Raw genomic sequence first — 23,696 nt, 5'->3', positions numbered from 1 at the left:
GGTGTAGAATATTTTTGTGAGCAGTTTTGCCACTCTTTGAATTTATTCAGGAAGTTCGAAGAATAGAAATCACTGTCCATTCCCTCCACCAAAGACAACGATACTCAATGTATCTTCTGCCAGCGCAAAGCGAATGACAAAAACGGTTACCTCTACCTAGTGGACTTTATCTGAAGAACAAAGAAAACCGGTATTGTTATTACTATCGTGACGATCTATTCGATGAGACGATGAGTGAGTCACATAAGCAAGAAATGATACTTTGGCCAAACACTAGCTTTGAATCATTTACTTTCAATCATTTCGCGTGAGACCAACGGTAAACATGAAGATTGGGTTTCCGGAAGTCGCTTCTATTCAGTTCGACCATGTCAGGTAATTGGTTCTGATAACGATCATCAAATTGAGTCAGACGAAAATATTAAATTTACTCGACAACCTTAAATACGTGGTTGTGTTGAACAACGCTAAAATCCAGATGCCCAAATTTATGGACGATGGGAAAATCAAGGTATGGCTACATAATCTGGCACCTCTTACTTATATAGTGGTTTTTAAAAGAATCACGTCCTATTTCGGAGAAGTGGACTTATTACGAAGGACAAATGGAGAAAATACTTCCTAGATACTTCAAAGGGTATTTTGGGGTGAGAATACGGGTGAGGCGACACATTTCCTCCTCTCTGACCGTACAGTACAAAAAATATCACGGTCCAATTAATACGTGCCAGTTCTGTGAACAACCCTTCTCTGTAGCCATCGAGAAAAACCTATATTATCCAATGCCAAACCACTGAAAATTTCGCTAGTGTTCAGGCCATACCGGAAAAACTGTGTTTGATACCGTAAACCGGGGTGACATTGATCACTTCTTGAAATAATCATTACATATTTTTCGACGCAGAACATTTTTTTCAAATTTAACATTTTTAAACCATGTACTGATCTATGGTGAAGAAAATTGGATGGTTTTAGGGGCCATGCACTAATTACGTAAGGCTTTTTTATAACTTTTCAACCTCCCCCTCCCTCCCTGAGATTTTGGTGAACTCCCCCTCCCCCCTACGTAAGATCTTATCATGATTTTCGTAATTAAAAAATCATATTGTTAATTCATTAAATAGTAAGATAGCGAAAACGAAACTTAAAGAATTATTACAAGAAAATTTATGACCTAATTCAACTGTAATAATCAGCAGTAATTTTATTAGCATCTTAATTTTGCCCAGTAGAAATTTCAGAATAACTGCTGGGAGATATTCAGAAACTCCGATTTGGTCCTTATAGTCTGCTTCGCTATGTTCGGAAATAGTTCCTTGTAATGTAAAACCTTTTCTGGTGGGAATTAATTCTGAGTTCCAACTGTGACGCTTATCGTACGCGTAGCTCCGACATAGTCATCTACGAATTTTCTTGAAGTCAAAAACAGTTCACACTCTGGAAATATTCGGTCTACAAGATCTTTGTCAATCGCATGACAGAACATTTTCCGGCTACCTTGCGGAAGCGAAAATTTGAAAAAGGATGTTGGCCTAATAAAACGGTATCAACATTTCCTAACTTGTAAGGCATATTTTGACTCCAGTTCCTGAACAGAACAATGTACCATCAAGAGCCAAGAAATTGTTTTAACTGCTCCAACACCATCGACAATTAAGTCACTCCTCACGCTGCCAATAATCAATAAAATTCCATAACTAATTTAGGAATCATATCCTGTCGGAAAATACCGCCTTTCCTTGACCATGATGTACAATATATGCTCGTTTTGTGTAATATACATGTTCATGGCAGAAATAGTGCCCTCTGTTTCTTATGAAAATAATATTTTTCTTATTGATTTCATTTTTCATGCTTGTTTTATGATATTACGTAAGAAAGTTCAAACCCTCCCTCCCCCTTAGATAAGAATTCGTAAGATATTTTGAAACTCCCCCTTCCCCCATATTCCCTTACGTAATTAGTGTATGGCCCCTTACCTGAAATTGCTCGCTTATAACTATTTGCCCAAAAATGATTTCAATTTCAAGTCCGCTTTCATATTCCGGGGTGACTTTGATAACCTGCCTGTTCACCCACATTCAATCCTTGATGTCAATATTTTTCATTCAAATGTTTGTTTAGACTAATTCTGAAAAGATATTCAATTATTAAATATTGAAAATAGATGTTAATTGATATTGTACAAGGTATTTCAATCTACTGTAAAATTCGAGTGACCAGAATTCGTATAATTCGAGCCTAACTAGAATAAAAGAATCTAAAAGCATTTTTAACTGCTACACTTGTTTTATTTCAGTAGTTTATCAATGTACAACGAGTTTCATCCATTTTAACGCGTTGGAGTATTGAATATAAAAAATATTGCGGATTTTAGCTGGAAATAATCTGAAATTATTGCCAACTAGTTTTACAGAAAATTGTTTTTAAAATAAGCGAACTATTTAAAATAAATTTAGCGCACCCCACTCTAAAGAAAAATTGAAACTCACGTAGAATTTATTACTCTTGTTGAGCTCTAAAATTTATTTGTTTTATAAAAAATAGACACTATACGAAGCTTCGTAAAATAAGGTAAATTAGAATTTCGGGTTTTTATGGTTTTTTTACTCAAAAACCGAACAATATACTCAAAAAATATAACAAATCAATATTTTATAAGTTTCAAAGAAAAACTCAATTCAAATTTTAAGGATTCGGTAGACTATTCGGGTCAAATAAGCAATCTACGAAAAAAGTTTAGAGTGATCAAAGTCACCCCAATGATCAAAGTTACCCCGGTTTACGGTACCTCATAATCAACGACCAGTACCAAGAACGGAGGGCTCACACTAGTCATCCGTAAGGGCAAGAAGCAAGGAATAACATCTGATTCCGAATATTAGGTTAGTGACCACGGTGATGACACAAACGTGTATAATATCGAGAAAGAGAGAGAGAGAGAGAGAGAAAGAGAGAGAGAAAGAAATAAACTACTCCCAAAACGCAGTTGGCAAGGAATACCCAAGGCGCAAAATGGCCTCGACGCGCAATGGCCAATAGCACGCACGAGATCTACCTGCCAAACATTAATTCTCGTTAAATAGTGCCAAAAACGAATCAAATAATCAAATAATCAAGTAATTGTGAGTTCTCTAAAATTCTGCGATATACACGCGCCATCATGAACTATCATACTCTTCCACTTCCATAATCTAAATCGTAAAATATGCAATTTTGCTCATCATATCAATATTTTTACGTAAACAATTTTACAGAACATTCTGAGTTGCTGAGTTATTCACGTATTTGTTAACTGATTCATGATTCCTAGCATATCAGTCATTTGTGTTCGTGAAATAATAAAAAACATAAAATATTCTTAAATTCGTGATCTGGTTCTGGACTTATAGTAAGTTATATTATTCACGATTGATATTGTTTTCTTATAAAATTTAGAAGATATCGTTTATCATTTTAATTTTCATGTAACTCTGCACATGTTCTTGAAACTTCCATGTGAACAAAATTCACAAATTTTGGGATATCATTCATAGATTCATATAGAACGTATTTGTATCTAGCAGCTAGCAAACAGTCAAAGGTACGATCAGTAGATTAAGACAACTATTAAGACTTCAAACTATTCATTTGTTACCGATAATCGCGACTAAGGCCCTGAAATCATGAACATGAATCACATTACTCTGCCCTAAAATTCCTATGGTAAACTCACGAACAACTATCACGATAACGTAACTTGCTGAGCTCATGAACATCGTTCAATTCTCGTTTCTTTTAGTCGATATGGTTAATATTCAATTGAAGGAGCCTTGAAAAGTGACCATCATTGAAAATGAAAAAAGTAATTTTTTTTAAAAACCTTTGGCAAAATCTTCATAAAAATCAGTCAGTGTTAAAGATTTTTCTAAACCGAAAAAAGGGGCGAATGACGTTAAGATTAAAACCTCTCTATTGGGGGATTCCATGAGAAACCGGCCGACCGCAAAATATGACCATCGTCGATTCGAACGAAACTTTGCAGGTGTGTTCGCTGTATGAATCTCCATGATATTCTCTGGCAATTGGAATATTTTGCTACAAGAGTAATTTTTCAAAAGGGCGTAAACGTTTCTACGTGTATGAATTTCAATTTTTTTTGTTCGACTGTATTTTATACAGCAAAACTATCTGAGAACAAGTTACAGGGAATGAATACTTCTGTCCGAAAAAAAATATACACTGAAAAAAATGTTGTGTCATTTTTCAAAAAAACAAAAATTTATGATAAAAATTTAAATTGCGAAAAACCCCATTTTTTAAATCTTTTATATTTTGTTACCAAAAACCTAAAGAAAAAAGAAACATTTTGATTGTGATTGCATGATGGAGAAAAAATCGGTAAAAAAGTGTTTCTAACAATAACTTTGTACATGTTTTTAAATTTCATACTAATAGACATACAAAATTGTAATTTTATTACAGAATTTTATTCTAAGCACCATTTAAAATCAAAATGCATTTAACAAAAATCTTCTAAAATGCGATAGTTTTCGAGATATTTGAAATTTTGCTACTTCAAAAACAATTAATTCGTGTAATTATGCTCTTTTTAAAAGTTATTCGCGTTACCCCGACGTAAAACGACGTAGTGTATTTGGATCATGGAGAAGCTTTCAATAAAAAAGTTTTCCTAACAACAACTTTTGACGTTTTTTATAATTCTTACTATTTGCAGTCAAAAATACAATTTTCTTTTTGAATATGATTCTAAACGCCATTTTAAATCGAAATGCTCTTAACAAAAATTTTCTAAAATGTAGTAGTTCTCGAGCTATTTTAACTTTTGTTTTAACAACACAATTATTTTGTTTTATTACGACCTTTTCATAAGTTAGTCGCGTTTCTCCATCAACAATAATAGGTTTTTCAAAAGGCCCGTAAACTTTCGTGCAACTTTCTCTTTGACATCAAGGCAATATTGTAAACCATTTGAAAGTTACATGAAAGCAACCAAAATATATTTCAACCATACTGCCGTTCTACGCATAATTGTCCCATGTTGTTTTTTGGTCTTTTTCACTTTTTTCATCAAACAGTCCTTTTTGATGTATATTTTCAGAAAAAACATCCAAATCATACAGTTTGTTCGAAGACTTCGTGAAAAAATACCAAGTCTGTTTGTCCCATTGTTGATATTCTACGCATAATTGTCCCATTAACAAAAATCCCAAAAAAAGCGCCCAATAAAAAATAATTACGTAGCGTTTAGTTAAGAAGTACATTACGCTAGATGTCGAACACTGAAAAAAATGATGGAAAAATACAAGTTCATTAAAAAAGAGATGGTAGTGGCAATAGTGAGAACAATCCTGTAATGCTCTTCATCACTATCGTCGCTTGCATAACATGGCGAACGCATCTAGGATAATGAGCCTATTTTCGAAATGTTTCAATTATCATGCAACCCATTTGAAGCCGTTGGTTAGTGCAGCGTTTGCTATCTTTGTTCAACACATTGGGTCAAATGGTAGGGCGACAATTGGGACACTCGATTGGAGCTTTTGTTGCGATCAAACACTAGCGTTTCAACGTTTTAGGCCATTTATGTTATTAGATTGGTTTTTAAGAACGAAGCAAGGTTGTGGATGCCAAATTATATGCACTCTATCGAGTGTAGTCAGAGTAATTAATGATTTTGTGAGGTATACTTCTAAATAGAGCAAAAATAGGTACTTTACCCTATTTCCAATTTTGATGAAGCAAAAAACCTCGCGAGTAACAGAAAAACTCACGACATACACTTTTGTAAAAAAAATGATTTATGAGCATCGTTTTCATAGATCGTTATGGGACTGATATGCGTAGAATTTTCCGGTTTCCGTTCGATTTCTCGGCATAACAGTCCCACTTAATATTTTTCGTAAAAACTAACGTTAATTGGATCTCTATAATGAAAAACTGGACTGATTATATTGAAAACGATAGCTATGAACGTAATTCTAGACAATAAAACTTTATTTGTTACGCCGTTTCCCTCCAGATTGCTAATACAATTTTCATCTTCAATCGCGTTTTTCTCAGTTGCCAGTTTTGCAACATGGGACAATTGGGCGTAGAACGGCAGCATAGCCCGTATAAATAAATACCATTCCAGAAATCTTCGGAACCATTTCCAAACTATTCGTATAATGCTCACCATATTGGGAATACTACTGATATATTTCACCATTATAATTGAACTGTTATACTACCATACCCATTTTAGTTACCATTTCCAATACCTTCCGTGTATCCTATATTGGAGATTTGTATACTACATTGTCCTTTGGCGCCAGAGGTTAATATTGCTCTGGTGGGCTTTGTTATTCATATATCTGTTTACCCTGCTCCAAAAATCTGTAGTTTAAGACGGTCAAAAATCCTCGTCTAACAATATTACGGAGATAGCTCAATTGGATAAAGTGTCAGTCCACTTAGTGTCAACGAAGCATTCTTCAGAAGATGGCGAGAGCAAAATAATATTTCATCAATCGATAGAATTGAAACGTGAAGGGGAAAAGATTTTTTCTCCAGCTAATATTTTATCCATCGCTAAACCTAAAACATGCATGCCACCATAAGCTGTATGGTTCTTGAATCGTATGTTGTCAAAATGTATATGGAAAACAGCACATTTTGGTATGGTGACTGTTCTTAACAACCCGTTGTTTGTACGGTCGAGTATGGAAAAACGACACTGGTTATGTTCGATATTATACTAGGCAATGGTTAATATATTGTTGAACGAACCATATTGAAAATGGTTTTGAGACGATTGATGCAATGGTTGGTATATGGTACACATTTATGCGGGAGGGTCTGTTGATTAAACTATATAGCTGAATCATATGTTGGTTGTTTTCATGTAACTTTAAAATGTTTCACAATATCGCCTTGATGTCAAAGAGAAAGTTGCAGGAAAGTTTACGGGCCTTTTGAAAAACTTATTATTGTTGATGGAAAAACGCGACTAACTTATGAAAAGGTCGTAATAAAACAAAATAATGGTATTGTTAAAACAAAAGTTAAAATATCTCGAGAACTACTACATTTTAGAAATTTTTTGTTAAGAGCATTTCGATTTAAAATGGCGTTTAGAATCATATTCAAAAAGAAAATTGTATTTTTGACTGCAAATAGTAAGAATTAATAAAAAATGTCAAAAGTTGTTGTTAGGAAAACTTTTTTATTGAAAGCTTCTCCAGGATCCAAATACACTAAAAAGTTGCTTTTACGTCTTTAAAACGATAAACATTAAATTTTTGACATTTTTTGATGGGGTAACGTGAATAACTTTTAAAAAGAGCATAATTACACGAATTAATTGTTTTTGAAGGAGCAAAATTTCAAATATCTCGAAAACTATCGCATTTTGGAAGATTTTTGTTAAATGCATTTTGAATTTAAATGGTGCTTAGATTTATATTCTGTAATAGAATTACAATTTTGTATGTCTATTAGCATGACATTTAAAAACATGTACGAAGTTATTGTTAGGAAAACTTTTTTACCGATTTTTTCTCCATCATGCAATCACATTCAAAATGTTTCTTTTCTCTTTAGGTTTTTGGTAACAAAATAAAAAAAATTTAAAAAAATGGGTTTTTTCGCAATTTAAATTTTTATCATAAATTTTTGTTTTTTTTGTTGAAAAATTGCACACCATTTTTTTCAGTGTACATTTTTTTCAGACAGAAGTATTCATTCCCTGTAACTCGTTCTCAGATAGTTTTGCTGTATAAAATACAGTGATCGAACAAAAAAAAATTGAAATTCATACACGTAGAAACGTTTACGCCCTTTTGAAAAGTTGCTCTTGAGTCAAAATAATCTTATTACCTGTGGAAAATATTTAGTCTTGCATGACGGTGAAACGTGTAAAGTTTCATTGGAATCTAAGATGGTCGGTCACGATTTTAAAGATTTTCGGACGGATCTTCGTGGAATTCCTCTATTGGAAGTCATAAAAAGAATAAAAAACTAATAATATTCACTACACAACCCCAGAAACCCTACCAAACATTTGAGTGTAACACCATGTATTTTTTGGTATAAACTAGTTTTGTGGAAAAACATTAATACAAGGTTTATTATTCATGATTCCAGGAGCTTGGTTAAAATGTTCGTAATCAGTCTATTTTACGAAATCATTTTTTCATTTTAATATCAGTAACTTTCTGATACTGATTTTGGAACTTATGTTACTGATTTTGAAGCTAGCGTCACTCACTTAATTGATACGTGCAACTACAATCTCAATGCGTGTGCTTGAAAAACACTTAGAAGAACAGAAGTCGCGAGTTGCTACCCTGGAGAGTTTCCAGAAGTACTATCAAATGTCTTGAACTCGGAGACTCAAAGTATGAAGTAACTAAAATCAAGAAGTGATCGATTCTTTAGTTTGGGCAACTATTATTTTGTATTTTTGGCTAAATAGTGCTATTACAAAATAATTTCTAAGGCTTACCACTATATATATTTTCTTATGTGTGTATTAGACCGGCAACAATTTTGACTTTTTGCGGAACACTGCTAATTCAAACGGTAATTGGATGTACAAATCATATGCAAAATATGAGCTTTATCTGATAGCTCTAGTTCACCCACATGAGGTTTCAAGATTCTATAGGAATATATATGGAAACTCGGAAATAAAAACTTAAAATCCAATTAAAAATTCCACAGCAACCCTACATACATCAAAACTTATGGTCGCGTAGCTTATTTTATAACAAATATATTTGTTTTAGAATGCATGTTGATTGGAAGTTCCCCGACAAAGTAATTTAACTTTGAAAACCAACCGATTTTTTGGAATTGCCTATTCTAAGCATGTGCGAGAAAGAGAAGCAACACATAACTTTATATTAGAATATCTTTTTACTGAAAAATCGCATCAATTTGCAGTCCTCGGCAATGTTGATCCTTACACCTTAAGCTATATATCTGCAGATTCTGGGATGCACAAAATAATACTGGCATTTTTTTACTGAATTTATTGTTTCTATTGCCAATTTTTTATATATTTTCACTTACAAACATGAAAACTCTTGTTAGTGAACTAGAGTTTTAGGAAAAAAGCTTATATTTCACAAATGGTATTTAAAGCCAATTACCGTTTGATTTAACAGTGTTCCAAAAAAATTGCTGGCGGTCTAGTGTGTGTAGCGTACTTCTGGTAGCAGTGCTATTTTGGTACAACTTAATTTTTTAGTTTATAGAATGAAATCATACTGATTTTAATGGAGCTCTCGGAGAAATTTCTCTAACCCTTCGGCAGGCGCACCATTATCTAAATTTAGGCGACCAGCTGTCCAGTTCTAAAACGATTTCGTCTGAATTTCAGAAAGCTAAGTGCACTGCGCGCTAAACATGTGGTCGTTGACTATTTTTTCAAGATTTTTTTAGCATGTGAGTTTGTGAAAAAAGGGCGACATCCAGAAGCACAAAGTCTTATAAAACTTTGGAATTCTTTGGTTTTCAAATTTTGAATGTATTTGAAAACCTAACAATTGCCTCTTGAAAAGAATTAATCTTGATCCAACGCTGGCTGGAATGGGTATAAAAAAGGAAAGAAATATTAAATACACCCAAGTTCAAGCGGTTTAGTTTTTCGAAATTTTGTATTGTACATCTTACAAACATTCTAACTTACTCTAACTTATTGGGCTTATTGGTACTATTTTTCAAAACTGACCAAATCTCTTTTTTTGCCACGAACACACCTTTTGATTACACCAATATTTATTTTATTGATTTACTACATTTTTTTTCTTAATAGTTACACAAAACTGAAAATTACCCCAATCTCCCTGGCTCTTTGCAAGAAGATCATTGTAGAACATTTTGGATTTAGACAGTGGTAGTCACTGAGAAGTCTTCCGGAGCAATGATTTTTGATGTCCACCATTATCAAATGATACAAAGATGTTGATTTTTAAAATCCAAAAATGTTGCCCAGAAACAATTTTTATTACTTAAAAAGTTCCGTTTTCTCGATAGAAACATTTCTTACAAAAAGTTAAATGAAATCTAAAACATTCCAATCCGGCACCGTCCACCTCACCGAGCAGCCCAACGCGCACCTTGCCCTTCTTACTCTATTCGGCTACTATTTAGTACTAGAAAACATAACGCCCTAACAACTAAAGCTCTAATACCGAAACAAGTGTATACAAAACTAACAACAGCCTGTCTCTACCTACATGTATGCCTTCAACAAATAAAATTAGAAACAAAAAATAAAGAAAACACCTTTGCCGCTCTGGCAGGAGGAAACCAGACGACGGCAAGTGCCCTAACCGATTCCCACCCACCCTCACTGCCACTTACCGCAATTGACGATCATCACGTTACTCTGCGGCTTACCGGCCGAATCCCCTGCCTGGCTGATCTTCTCCACCAGTTCCAAACCCTCGACAACGAACGCGAAAATCCCGGTGAAACCGCGCATCTCCCGCAGGATGATTCGGAACTGCGAACCGACCAGACCCATATTGTCGTGACGCTTCTGACTCCGTCTCATACCGACCGAACCGCGGATCGCCAGTATCTTGGTGTCGTCCGGCATGAAGAAACCTTCCTCGAACACCGACCGACCGCCCCGACCGTTGTTGAGCTCAAAATCACCGGTGATGATGCTTTCGTTCTCCCAGCACTGGAAAATGCTGCAACCTTTGTAGCCAAAGCCGAGATCGCCGCTGCACAGGGCGCCGAAATTTTTCGCCATTTTCGGTGCCACGTCGCTTCGAACTTCGATCAGGATCCGCCCGAACGGTTGACCGTTGATTTCGATGTTGAAGTAGAAGATCGGATAGACATGTACGGATGGGTTACAGATGAGCGAGGAACCTACAGCGGCCGCTTGCACTTGCTTCTGGACCTGCTGCTGGGCGGAAGAAGGAACTAGTGATACCACGCTGGAAGAGGACGATGACAGCGGATGCCCGGGTGGGGTCAACGGCTGATGTTGGGAAGAACCGGAATGTTGATGCAAGTGCTGCAAAGCGCTGCCATTCAGAATTTCGCTCAGATATGTCGACCCGGATCCGGAAGTTCGCGTCGAACTATTGCCATCGGCACCGGTTCTGCTCCCCTGTTGATGCAAAGGCGGAGCAATTATGATGGCCATATCGTTCAATTGACTCGCGTAGCTTCCCGAGTGCTGCGACTGTGACGACATACCGGGCGGTTCTCCAAGCAACCCACTGTGATTCGGTGAATGAGGAACCGCCGAGGTAGCCTGCGAGGGCGATGATATTGCATAGTTCAGGCTAGGGTCGATATGCTGCGACTGTTGCTGCTGGTGATGATGTTTTGAGGTAAGAATGTGGCGTGAGTACAGCTGCGAAATGCAATAGTTGGCAAGCAACAGTATCGAGTTGTGATGTCCGTTGATTGTAGTGCCTCCGGCGGACACTCCGAGGCCGCCGATGGCTCCGTTCCCGAAGGAGATCGGATCGATCGTGTTTAAATTCGAGAGAGCCTGCTTGATCAGTTCGAAGTCAAACAGTATTCCGTAGTGTTGTATCAAATCGTCTAGCTTACACTGCAGGTACATCTCCTGGTATTTCGACTGTAAACGTTGTTTTTCGATATTCAAATTTGCGTACAGTTTGTACGCTTCCGCCGGCGATTGCTGATCGAGCATGCTAAGGAATAGTTTCGCTTTCGTAAGGTTACTTCGAATTTCTGCCACTTCGAACGTGGGCAGATGGTTGATCAGTTCCGTTTCGACCTGAGTCTTCAGCGCCGTACAGGCTTCTAGGATTTTGAGCAAAAAGTCGCGCTGCTTAAATACGAAATGCTGCAGCTCCGAGAGAGACTTTTGCATCAACAGCAGATCCGAGGCGATATCCGATCGAATCTGGTCGCGAGCTTCGGCTTGCGTCTTGACGGTGTGATTCCTATGTTCCTCCGTGCTGGCACATGCCCGGCACAAAATTATGTTGCACTTCAGACACCAAAGCGCATTCGGCATCGCATGTGTCATACAGTTTTCGCCCTTATTTCTATACTTTCCGGAACCGATTGCGCCACCCGTATTCGCACTATTACTACCTATTCCGAGGCTACCGTTTGTACTTGAACTTCCATTCGTTCCGCTTCCACTACAGCTTCCGTTCCCATTGCCCAACCCGACCGTTCCTGCGGACACTATCCCGCTAGTCCCGTTCGTGCCACTCTTGTCGGGAGGCTTTTTATTGCAACTGCCGCTAGTTCCACACACACCCGGGCCGGTTGCACTGCCCGTTCCCGAACTATTGCCACTACCACTTGAAATCATACTCAAATTTTGCGACAGATAAAGTATTGCACTGTGTGTCGGCAAATTCTCCGGCTTCATATCCGATCCGCTGAGCTCCGTCCGTTTCCAGCAATGCACGCAGTACAGTTCAGTGCCCTTCATAAGCACCTGGCTGACGCATTTCAGGCAGAAATAGTGCCTACAGGAAAACAACTTCGGGATGGCGTCCGTATCGTTGAACGGCAGATGACAGCAGCTACACTGTATCAGCTCCTCCAGCTCTGTTGGCAGCGGTGTGAAGTCCATTGTCTGTGGAAGAAGGAAAATAATGGTTCGTTAAATCGCACTGATACCGTGCTACAATTTAATGTATGTATAATGAAGAACGGTTTGTATTTATAATCTGATTTTACAACCAACCTGAAATTTTAATGACGCTGACACGTTTTGCATTCCTAACTTTCCCCCGAGCAAAGTGTTCATTCGCAACTTTAATCATACAGTCAAATGACCAAGGCGAGCGAAGCTCCCAGTCCTTTCGTTCTTCGGACAACCAAAATCGCTCAAACATCTCCGGAGATTTGAAATTGCCATTGCTTCCGGTAGGTAATTAACGTGCCCCTCTCTATCTTTCACTATTTTCACTTTGCAATTCTAAAATATAGACGCAAAGCCTTGGTACTACGTTCCATTCAGAAACTTGACCTTCTGTTTCGACAACCGATTATTAGTTTACATTGACTATAGGAATCCTACCTGTCCGGGGCACAAACATATGACAACTGGCTTATGAAACCAGAGGTCAGAGCTCTTCGCCCGCATACAGGCTGCATTTTTATAAACCTCCCAAAAACAAATTGGTCGTGTTCAGTTCTGTGTGCCCTAGACCAGCACGTTTTCGTTTTTCGATTAGCTTTCCAGCTCCAGCTCCAGCTGGTCACGATTTGTCTATGTGCCCTGCTCGCCCCAGACACGCATCACGGAATCTGCTAATTTGAACCGAATTTAATATACATTCTAAATTTAGCTCGAAGCACACCCCTCATTTCACCTTGGAGGACAAACCTGCACAGAAAGAAAAAAAACACTCCAGTGTTATCTTTGCTAGCAGTAAAAAACACGCTTGTAAATTTGCTTGTAAACCTAGCGAAATAGAGGATGTTCCACCGGGGAGGAAACTGCAAACCTATGTACTCTCGAGTATGTACTTGACTGAAAATTGGATAGCGGTGTGACACCAAAATTTTCGTTTTTTTGTTGTTGCTAGGGATTGGATTACACATTGACGGCGGCGCCCCCTTTCCAAGCTGGGATCTCATGTTTGCTTCAACTAGTTCCTTTGTGTTTAATTAAATTAGTAAAGATCCTTAGCCCCGGCTTTCGCTAGGAAAGTGTTTTGTGGAATTAATTAATTTCACTTGTTCTTTTCCAGCTCCAGGTATTCTCTTGCGTACACTTGGATTCACTCACCGCTCCAAATTTACAAGAGCGAAAACCGAGTGTGAGTGTAATTATAGAGAAACAGAATATATGTAACATCTAGTACTACAGTGCGAACTCACATAGCGTGTCATCTCACACGAAACGTGAATTGTTTTACTTGCTTGATTTGCTTGATGTTCGTGCTATGCAAACCCTTACTGTATGTGCTACGAATGCATGGTTAACGTGCATTAATTTGGATTTTTTCATCTCGTTGATCATGTGTTGGCAATACTCATTGTTATATTATTATTGTTGTTGAAATAGTTTGGTATATCCGAAATTTGCTTTAATTTTTAAACAATTTAAGTTGCTTAGGAGATCGAAACTAGCGCCGGGACTTCCAATCGAAACGATCCTGTTTCGTTGACTAGTATTTGGCCATAACAATTAAAATGTTTTAAATGAAACTGCATGTAGATTAATTTGAACAATTGAAAAATACAAAAAAGCCAGTTTGGAAAAAAGGCTGGTTAGACCCCTTTGGACGTAAGCCATGCCTTTCTTGTTGGTTATTTCAGTTATCATTAAATTTTTTAAGACCAGTAACTGGTACTGTTAGAACTTAGAACTGAAGTTGTTTCTATAAGTCCGATATAACTCTGCTGGAGCCGTACTACCAGAGATATTTACAGTTAGTGTTGATAAATAAAATTTTGATATATCTTCATTATTTTCCATTATTGTTGAAAACTGATAACACGCATGAATTTAGACCGGCTTCGACTATCTTTTCCTAGCATATAGAATATTGAAAATTTTCTAGAAGAATTGTGTTGTGCACCGGAAGGTAAATATTGAGCAACTTCCAGCACTGCGAAAGAAGCATCTTTCAAAGCGGGTTTTTCGTGTTTCTTGAACTCTATGAACACTACAAAAAGTTGGGCATGTAAGGGTTAACTTAGATTAGTTTTTCATGCATGCAAGATGAAATTCCCCAAGAAAAAATACATAACCTTGAAGAACAGCTTACGAAAGAAAGAATGATGCATTTTATTATTCAATCAACGAATATACGAATATTGCTGGTTCTATATTGATTGTCTCCCATATTCTTAAGCACAATGATTGTATTCTCGAGGCCATCCCAAATAGAACTACGGAATCTATTTGATATGAGAGAAAGTTTAATCCTGTACTGTGACGAGTTACCGAAACGAAAAAGGTATCATCACAAATGTAGAATCCGTAGCCTAATGTTGATCCTGTACATGACATTTCCAGTTTCCATAGGATCCAAAAGTTAATGTCTGTTCATTATTTTGTTTTTTTTTAAATATTTGGATGCAACTGTATTAGTAATAAATCTAAGAGGCTTGAAATGTGCTAGTACCAAAACTGTTCACTGAAATAAAGGGATATTTTCTTCATCTCCTCTACAAAAAAAATAGAAAAAAAATACACATGCAAGGTTTTATCTGAAAAAACAAGCGAAATCTCTATAAAAACAAAAACCTTGCGATTATTTTTATATTTTTGTGAATTATGCCTATCGTCCATTATGCCTAACGTACATTATGCCAATCGTCCATTATGCTTAACGTATATTATGCCAATCGACCATTGCGCCTAACGTCCATTATGCCTATCGTATGCATGCCTAACGTATGTATGCCTAACGTACTTATGCCTAACGTATTTATGCCTAACGTACTTATGCCTAAAGTCGCGCACCCGATATAAACCACAATAATTCCGCCCGATTTGTTGTGTTCAAAAAAACTGTCATACGATACGCTCTGATGCAGCTGTAACTGGTACCATGAAATTTCCAGGTGTCCAATATCACAGCGTCCTAAGAGATCTTTTTTATGGCTAACAAAACAAATTCTAAAGAATATTTGTGTACATTTTTCATTGTCAACAACTACCTTGGATTATAGACTTGCATTTTATCGGTTTATTACCTGTCAGAGGTACGTAAAAAACTGCACACCAATTAGCAGCATAAAGTGTGTTCTACTTCATTCTGATTGTGTATTTGACCTTACACTGCATGCGCAGGTAGCTAATATGATTTACCCTAAAATCCGGGTCCCCAAAAAAACGCGGGACCCTCTAGCCCAAACCCAGCGCACAGTGGGAAGAAATGTATCCAAAGCGCCGCTTTTTTGACTAGGCTTATTAGGACTATCTTCGAATGAAGATAGTTATAATAATCTCACGAAACGTGTATAGGGGAGCCCGGGACAAGTTGGCGGTTGGGGGTAAATTGGCGGAATCCCTTTTTCTCTGTTTCTATTAGATGTATAGCGCTGTTTCTTCTTGTGTACCTCAAGTTATGTGAAACCCGTTATCCAATGTGGTTTTGTTACAAAACGATTTGTTTGATGGAAGTTGTGGGTAATATTGTGTTTTCGAGCATACCAAGCAAATTTTCTAAATTTTAAATACTTTGCGTTATTTAGGGTGATTTTCAATCTATTTCCCGAATGATTATATTTTGCGATAGCGCGTGAAAAGAGCTTTCAGTATCCGCATAGATATTACATCTATCCACAAACAAAAGTTATTTTAAAAATAGTTTTTAATAAAATATGGGGTCGGGTAAGTTGGCGGTGCTGCATGCGGGGCAAGTTGGCGGTACTATTTACAGTGCGAAAAAAAGTGATCAAAAATTTTTATTTCTGGAATTCACTCCAAAGTAAGAAAATCTTTTTCTTGTGTATCTCGCCAATGTAGAAGACATTTATTCCGGCAAATTGCATGAAGAATTTCGAAAATTTGCTTTTGAATAGGGAGTACGCGTCAAAGTCAAAATACCGGGGTATTGAAACTGAAATATAATAGCAAATGTCGATTAATATACAGTTTTCTCGAAAAGACACGTTCCAAAAGGACCCTTGAAGTAAGTGAATCTCCATTTGATTGCTTAGTTTTTGGCGTATACTCACATACCGCCAACTTACCCCGGGGCCGGGGTAAGTTGGCGGGTTTTCCTCGTCACATATTTTTGTCTTTAAAAATGGAGACAATGCATCAAACACTTAAAAAAAAATCAGAGATGTTGCCAACAGTCTGCTCTTTCATGCCGCGTGTTCTATTTTGCAAGATCTACCTACATCAAAGCGATAAAAATTGAAAACTGAAAACACTGCCAACTAACCCCAACCGGGAAACCTCCCCTACCTATTTTACACCAATTCTTCGCACAACTTATATGCAAAGTTAATCCCGGTTTTATATTTCGGTAAAGGCTAAATGCGGTTAATTAAAAGTGATAATATTTTATGCAGCAAAGCTTAGGTTATCGTTTGAATATAGTTAGAATGACCGCACAGAACATGTGTACCCGTTTTACCCCAATTCCTCCAGTAACTCAAGTATAAAGTTGAACATGGCTTCGTATTTCAGACTGAAGGCTGAATACGGCTAATCAAAAACAGTAATTCTTATGCATAAAAATCCAGGGAATCAATTGAAGATAGTTAGAATGACCGCACGAAACGTGTGTTCCCGTTTTACCCCAATTTCCTCTAAAACTCAACTGTGCAGTTAAACCTGGTACACCCTTTTAGAAAGAGGCTGAATGCGGCTAATTAAAAGTAGTAATTCTCACGTAAGTCTGGAGAATCGATTGAAGACAGAGTGATCGCACGAAACGTGTATACCCATTTTACCCCAAATCTTCCCATAATATAAATGTAAAGATATACCTAGCTCCATATTTCAGAAAAAGATAGAAACTAATCAACATTTCAGAAACAGGCTGAATCCGGCTGATCAAAAGTAATAATTCTTATAAAAAAACTTCCGGAAATCGTTTGAAGATTGCTAGAATAACCACACAAAACGTGTTAACCTGTTTAACCCCAACTCAAGTTTGAAGTTAAACCTGGCTGTATTGCTCGGAAAGAGGCTGAATGCAGCAGAAATAATATTTCATGTCTAAAAAACTGTAGAGAATCGCTTGCAGAAAATCAGTTTGATCGCACGAATCGTGTGAATGTATTTTTACCTTATTCTTTCCATTACACAAGCTACCACTTCAAATGGCGTTCGGTTCTGAAGCAGGCTTGGATTTGAGGTTAAATGAGAAAGCTTATTTCATGAGGTTGTAACTATCGATAATTTATTCCTTGCACTTTTGTACATAATATATACTACTTTGCAAACTTCAGTTCTTGGAAGACTGAGCGCAAAACGATTTCGCATTTCGCACTATCATTGTAGGTACCTGCAATCGAATCTCTGAACTTTCTAACGTAAAGCGCACATTTTTTGAAAACCGCGCTCAGCCTGCTTCCGAAATGTAAAGTCAGGTTTAACTAAAAAATTAAACATGGGAAAAATTTAGGTAAAACGGATTCACACGTTTCGTTATCTACCTACTATCTATTTCTCCGCTTTTCATAATTAACAAATACCACTTTTGCTATGCCGCGTTTTTTCCGACATGTAGAGTAGAATTAACTTCATTCCTAATGGGAACTAGGGTAAAACGGTAGTACACGTATCGTGCGATCAAAGCAGCTATCTTTAATCGATTCCCAAACTTTTTTATATAAGAATCAATACATTTGATCAGTCGCATTCAACCTCATTCTGAAAGGTAGAACCAACCATATTTAACTTCACACTTGTGTTATGAGATGAATTGGGGTATAATGCGGTCATTCCAACTGTATTCAATCGATTTCCTGGACTTTTCAACATAAAACACTACTTATAATCTACCGTACTCAACCTTTTTTGAAATGCAGAGCCAGAATTAACTTCAAATTTGAATTATGTGAAGAATTGGGGTAAAATTGTGTACCCGTTTCGTGCGGTCATTCCAACTATTGATTTTTCGGACTATTTAGCATTTAGTGTTTAGCCTCTTCCCAAAATGTAAATCCTGATTTAACTTCAAACTTGAATTATGGGAAGAATAAGAGTAAAACGAGTGCACACATTTCGTGCGGACATTCTAACTATTTGCAATCGATTCTCTAACCCTTTGAACACAAGAAATAGAATTATTGATCAACCGCATTCAGACTTTTTCTGAAATGTGTTGCCATATTTTATTTCCGGGTTTACACTTTCGTGCGCTCATTCTTTCTATTTACAATAGATTTTTTGGACCTTTTGCATAAGAAACACTACTTTTGATCAACCGCATAAAACCTATTTCTGAGATGTTGAGTAAAGTTAAACATTTGGAGAGAATTGTGCTAAAACAGATTAAAATACAGCGGAGATCCGTTTTTATCAGCCCCTTGGTGAATTTTAGGCTGATAAAACGGGGACATTGACAAAAACGGGACATATATTTTTCTTTCTTGTCAATAAACCGAAGCTCTTACAATATTCTTCTTTAGTCCCTAGATATAATCTCATAACCCTTTCTGATTATTTAGCTTAAATTTCTCTTAAGGCGGTCTGTCATTGCAAAATTTAAAAAAAGATTAAGAATTTTATTTTTGCATATTTTGGATCTCTAAGATAAGAAAAATACACTCGAATTCAACTTGGTTGGTCTGCTAGAGCCTATCAAACTTCTAACTATCAATTTTCATATGAGGCTGACAAAATCTGGCCAAAAAGCTGATAAAATCGGGGGCTGATTAAATCGGGTCTTCACTTATTTTATGCTGACAATCCTACTAAGTTCTATAGAATCTTTTGGACTTTTTTGTATAAGAATCGCTAACTACGGTAGCCCACATTAAGCTTTCTTCCAATTTGTATAGCCAATAATTCAAAGTAACGCTAATAAAAAAGGGAATCGGGGCAAAACGAGCATGATAGCGTACTCTACGGCCGCTTTAAATACCTGCAATCGATTCTCCAGACATTTTTACGAGTACGTATTTTCATTATCCACACTTAGCCTTCTATCAAGCTTATGAGTCCAATTTATTGGGTATTCCTTAAGGGAGCAACCTCGACCCATTCTTTTTTCTTTGTTCTTCAATGCCTTTTGCTATGTTAGACCTCGATGTAATAGACGCTTGCTGACTGTTGGCGTGTCAAAGTGCTCTATAATTTCTTTTACACACAGAAAAAACAATTCTCCGGGAACTACACCATTTTCGGTTATCGGAGATATTGACGTATTCCTGGATTCGTTACTGATACTCAGAAGTCATTATTCTCACTTTATAGTACAGGTAAATAGAAAGCTCGGCTTCATTGTAAGAATCGTCGAAAAGTTCAAAGGCCGTATCCACTAAAATCCGGACAGTTTAGGATTGTTACTCAGCCAAACTACCGCTAATCACGATGTTTTGTTCTTGACTAGTACATGTACAAACGGAAATCGTAAATAATGTTTTGACAAGAGCTTTTAGTTTTTAAGACAGGGTCGTATGAGTTTTGTGCAAATATTTAGAAAATCACAATTTTGCGATGCAATATATTGCTTCAAAAGAAATCAAGTACCTTTTTGGACCTGAACCTTCGACTAATCGAAGAGATGCTCCTGGACAAAAAAACGCAAATGAAACCAAAATTTCCTAAAAATTATCCTGTATGGCAAGCAATATGTTCTTGTGGTTTAAAATCTCAGACATTCATAATCGCAGGTACCATAAACGGTAAAATGTGTGGGCAGAAGAGTCTCAAAAACAATTATTACCTTTTCTGAAAATCATGCCACTATAACATTCTAGTCAGATTTAGTTGGCTGCAGTTATGTTAAGGACACGATTGCTTGGTATGAACAGAATCAAATTATTCATGTTCATAACGATTGTAATTCACATAACTGCCCTAATCAATTCCCGATCGAAACATACTGGTCGGGTGAAAGAAAACCTTAAGAAGTTCCTCAGTACTTCGAAGAAAACCGGAAAAAGCACTGTGCAAAGACAAATGGACGGGGAAAAACAGTGCGCTAAACAGCTTATGAAAACTATCCCATATAACATAATGGAAAGTTTTAATGTGTATCTCAATTATATACTATATGAAACAATAAAATTTAATAGAGAACTTGGGAATTACTTTAAACTCCAATTTTTTGTATGTCTTGTGTGCATTCATATAGGACGTCATTCGATCATGTCCGAAAACTTTCGGACGATCTGGACTCAAGCTACATAATCCGGAATATACTTCTGAAAAATTCAGCTATGTGGCTCATCAAATAACGTCAACAAATTAGCTGTAATCAAATCATATTTGAAAAAATCTGAAAACTAGATTTTATCAAAATTCATTTTTCGAAAATATCATTTAGGGTGAAGTGCCTATTTTCACCATACTAAGGAAGGCGCCGCACTGATTCATTAATTACTCGGCCTACAAACAATGGAATGCGTACAAATTGGCATCAACAGCTTTGCTTCGTTGTTAAGTACCAAGATAATAACATACATGCGCTGAAAACAGTGAAAATCTCGTGTTTGAGCGCAACGAAAACACGAACCGAGTGCCCCTATTGTTGCGCTACCATTGGATTCAATGCGTTAAACAAAGATGGCAGACACTGCTCTAACCAACGGCTTCAAATGGGTAGCGTGATAATAGAAACATAGCGATAATGGGCTCATCACCCTATGCCATCCATAATCAAATTCGTTAACAACATGTGAACAAATTTTCTAATACTACGGAATAGACGACTTTTTGAGGCGAAAATTCATTTTTTGCTTCAATTGTTTTTTTAAAAACAAAAGTGGGATTTACAATTTGCAAACAACATCAATGTATTTTGTCTTATTGTCTCAAAAAAAATGAAAATTACTCATATAACATTATAAAAAAACTCCTATGCCCCCTTAATCTATTCCCCGCGTGTGATGCCTTATTGCATCATCAGGCATGACTTGTGCAATTTTACGGAATGAGGTAACAAAGTAATTCTGAACGATAGAGAAGTCTAAGTTTCACAACAAATATTTGGTTTGGCAGGTCATCTGCAACAATGGATGAACCAGTAAAAACTTCATACCAACAGGAAGGTACCCCAGAAAATCTACCAGGAAGATTATTTCTAGCGAAAATTTAGAATAGGACGTGAGTATCAATGAGAGATTCTCTTTGAGATCTTTCTCTTCTGTTCATTACTCTGTCGTTTCAGCATTTAGAAATCAACTGTTTACACGATATTCTAGTAAAAAACACCGGTTTTCGATATGTACTGCGAAATTGGTGAAAGTATTATAGTGCCGCTGTAATAATCGAAGAGAAAGTAAACAAAGAGAGGCTCTCAATGTTACTTACGTCCTATTCTAAATTTTCTCCAGATTTACAGAAACAATTTTAGTACAGTCATAAGGCACTCTTTCTGTCCTGGTCAGATTTGGCATCTTCTCACTACGTGTGTGATGTTTTGCAAATTTAGAAGCAAATAATGTCTACATTGCAGCGAAAGAGCCAAATCAGTTCAGTGTCCAATCTACGTCCTATCATACGAAATCGGACTCCCTTGATGAGAGAGCAGTCTAAATGCCAACAGCAGGTAACAACCAATGAAAAATACCAAAAATTATGGAACAAAGCAGATAAATTATGTATGATTCTCGTTCGGAGTGCAGAAATGACTTTTCTAGCACACACTTCTTTCGACGCTATTTTTCAAGCATTATGTAAAAAATATAAAAAAATATGTAAAAAATATAATAATGAATATATTACATATTCCTAGATGGAACAAACATATGTCCATAACTGTGAGAAATATTGTATGTTTTGGTTGTACATTTTAAGAGATCTATGTGTTTTAGATGTCCAGATTTTGTCGCGAACAAGCCTTATCCAAACTGGTTCTTGTACGTAATGAACAGAGCATAGAATAAGCTGTTGAAAAATATACTTTTTCCGTTTGTCGCTCACGAGGAATGGGTTGATATATATTAAAACCTTGAGGCATTTGCAATCACTTATTTTCTCACTGTCTGATGTTTAACTGATATGACACAAATCACTATTTGTGGAGCAGTAATGTACGGTAGCCTTGCTTCCGGTAGGGATATCCAAGGGTCGGCAAATAACTGTGAAAATCGTTCTACCTTCATATCTTGCACAGTACAAAAACAAAAGCTATCAGTATAGTACACAATTTTATCTACCATGTTGTTGCTTATCCACTGTACAAACAATACACTATCATTACCAACGCCTGAGCAGTCAAATAAGCGAGTCACACACAAAACATTGCCGGTACTACGAGGAGACACAACTTCAATTTCCTCATATTAAACCTGAAGTCCACGGTGTAGAAGAGTTACAAAAATTAAAATGGAGTGTAATCTCAAGGATAGAGCTACACCAAGTCAGTAGTGAAGAATATGTAACAATACTTCGAACATGACAACGTTAAAATCAAGATCCCTGTATACAACGATGACGATAAAATCAAAGTACGTTCTCATCCTAGCACCGCGCACCAAATCAGACCACATTTAAAGATTCATCAGACCCCATTTCAAGAGCTTGAGTTTGTGCGACCACCCCTGGCTGTCCCTAAACCTGAAGTTGCACAGGGAATCAGTAGATAATTATGCTTGAGAGTAGCGAAACATTTTTCAATGTACAACTCCTGGTAATCCTAAACTGTTTTATTCATCAATACCGTCGCCGGCCAGGCCCGAATGTAGATCGCGGAAGGAAAGGGAAGGAATGTTAGTCCGATGTCTGCTTTTGCTAGAGTCCGTATATACTACTGCGCACTCCACAAGTATCACGGGAGTAGGATATTTGTTACTGAAGTGTAGAAGTTGTATTCTATTTCTTCATTACCGACGCCAGAGAGGTGACTCCACTATCTGGACTAGATACTCCATCAACTCATGGACTACGGCTTTACTTCCCTTCCGAAGGAAGACGTGACCACAGATTTTCTCACATCACAAAAACTGTGAATGACCTCGGATGGGATTGAACCCAGAGCAATTGGAATGAGTGGTGGTCACACTTACCATTCAACCACCGGCGCCGTTTCCATCATCAAACCCCATTTAAAAATTCAGAAGAATGGCACCCATTACGAGCAATACTTGAAGAAAATGAGTAC

The 23,696-nt window shown here is 36.9% G+C and overlaps 2 protein-coding genes across 8 annotated transcripts in view; one reads left to right on the top strand and one right to left on the bottom strand.

Moving 5' to 3' along the window:
* Positions 1 to 23,696, top strand: part of LOC131684685 (nuclear protein localization protein 4 homolog) — an 87,074-nt gene that overhangs the window by 22,254 nt on the left and 41,124 nt on the right. The window lies entirely within an intron of this gene.
* The window catches only part of LOC131684684 (uncharacterized), a 33,331-nt gene continuing 17,366 nt past the window's right edge, over positions 7,732 to 23,696 (bottom strand). For 5 of the 6 annotated variants that reach the window (XM_058967770.1, XM_058967769.1, XM_058967766.1 and 2 more), the window contains exon 2: positions 7,732 to 12,577. In XM_058967770.1, coding sequence (XP_058823753.1) covers positions 10,340 to 12,574 — 2,235 coding nt within the window. In that variant the 5' untranslated portion in view covers positions 12,575 to 12,577 and the 3' untranslated portion in view covers positions 7,732 to 10,339. Of the gene's footprint in view, positions 12,578 to 12,688; positions 13,007 to 23,696 lie in introns of those variants that run through there. The other variant, XM_058967767.1, reaches the window with a different exon arrangement.

This window comes from Topomyia yanbarensis, chromosome 2, assembly GCF_030247195.1.
Source record: "Topomyia yanbarensis strain Yona2022 chromosome 2, ASM3024719v1, whole genome shotgun sequence".
Classification (NCBI taxonomy): domain Eukaryota; kingdom Metazoa; phylum Arthropoda; class Insecta; order Diptera; family Culicidae; genus Topomyia; species Topomyia yanbarensis.
The sequence above is the reverse complement of the archived record's forward strand: the minus strand, read 5'-3'. Positions and strand labels throughout refer to the sequence as shown.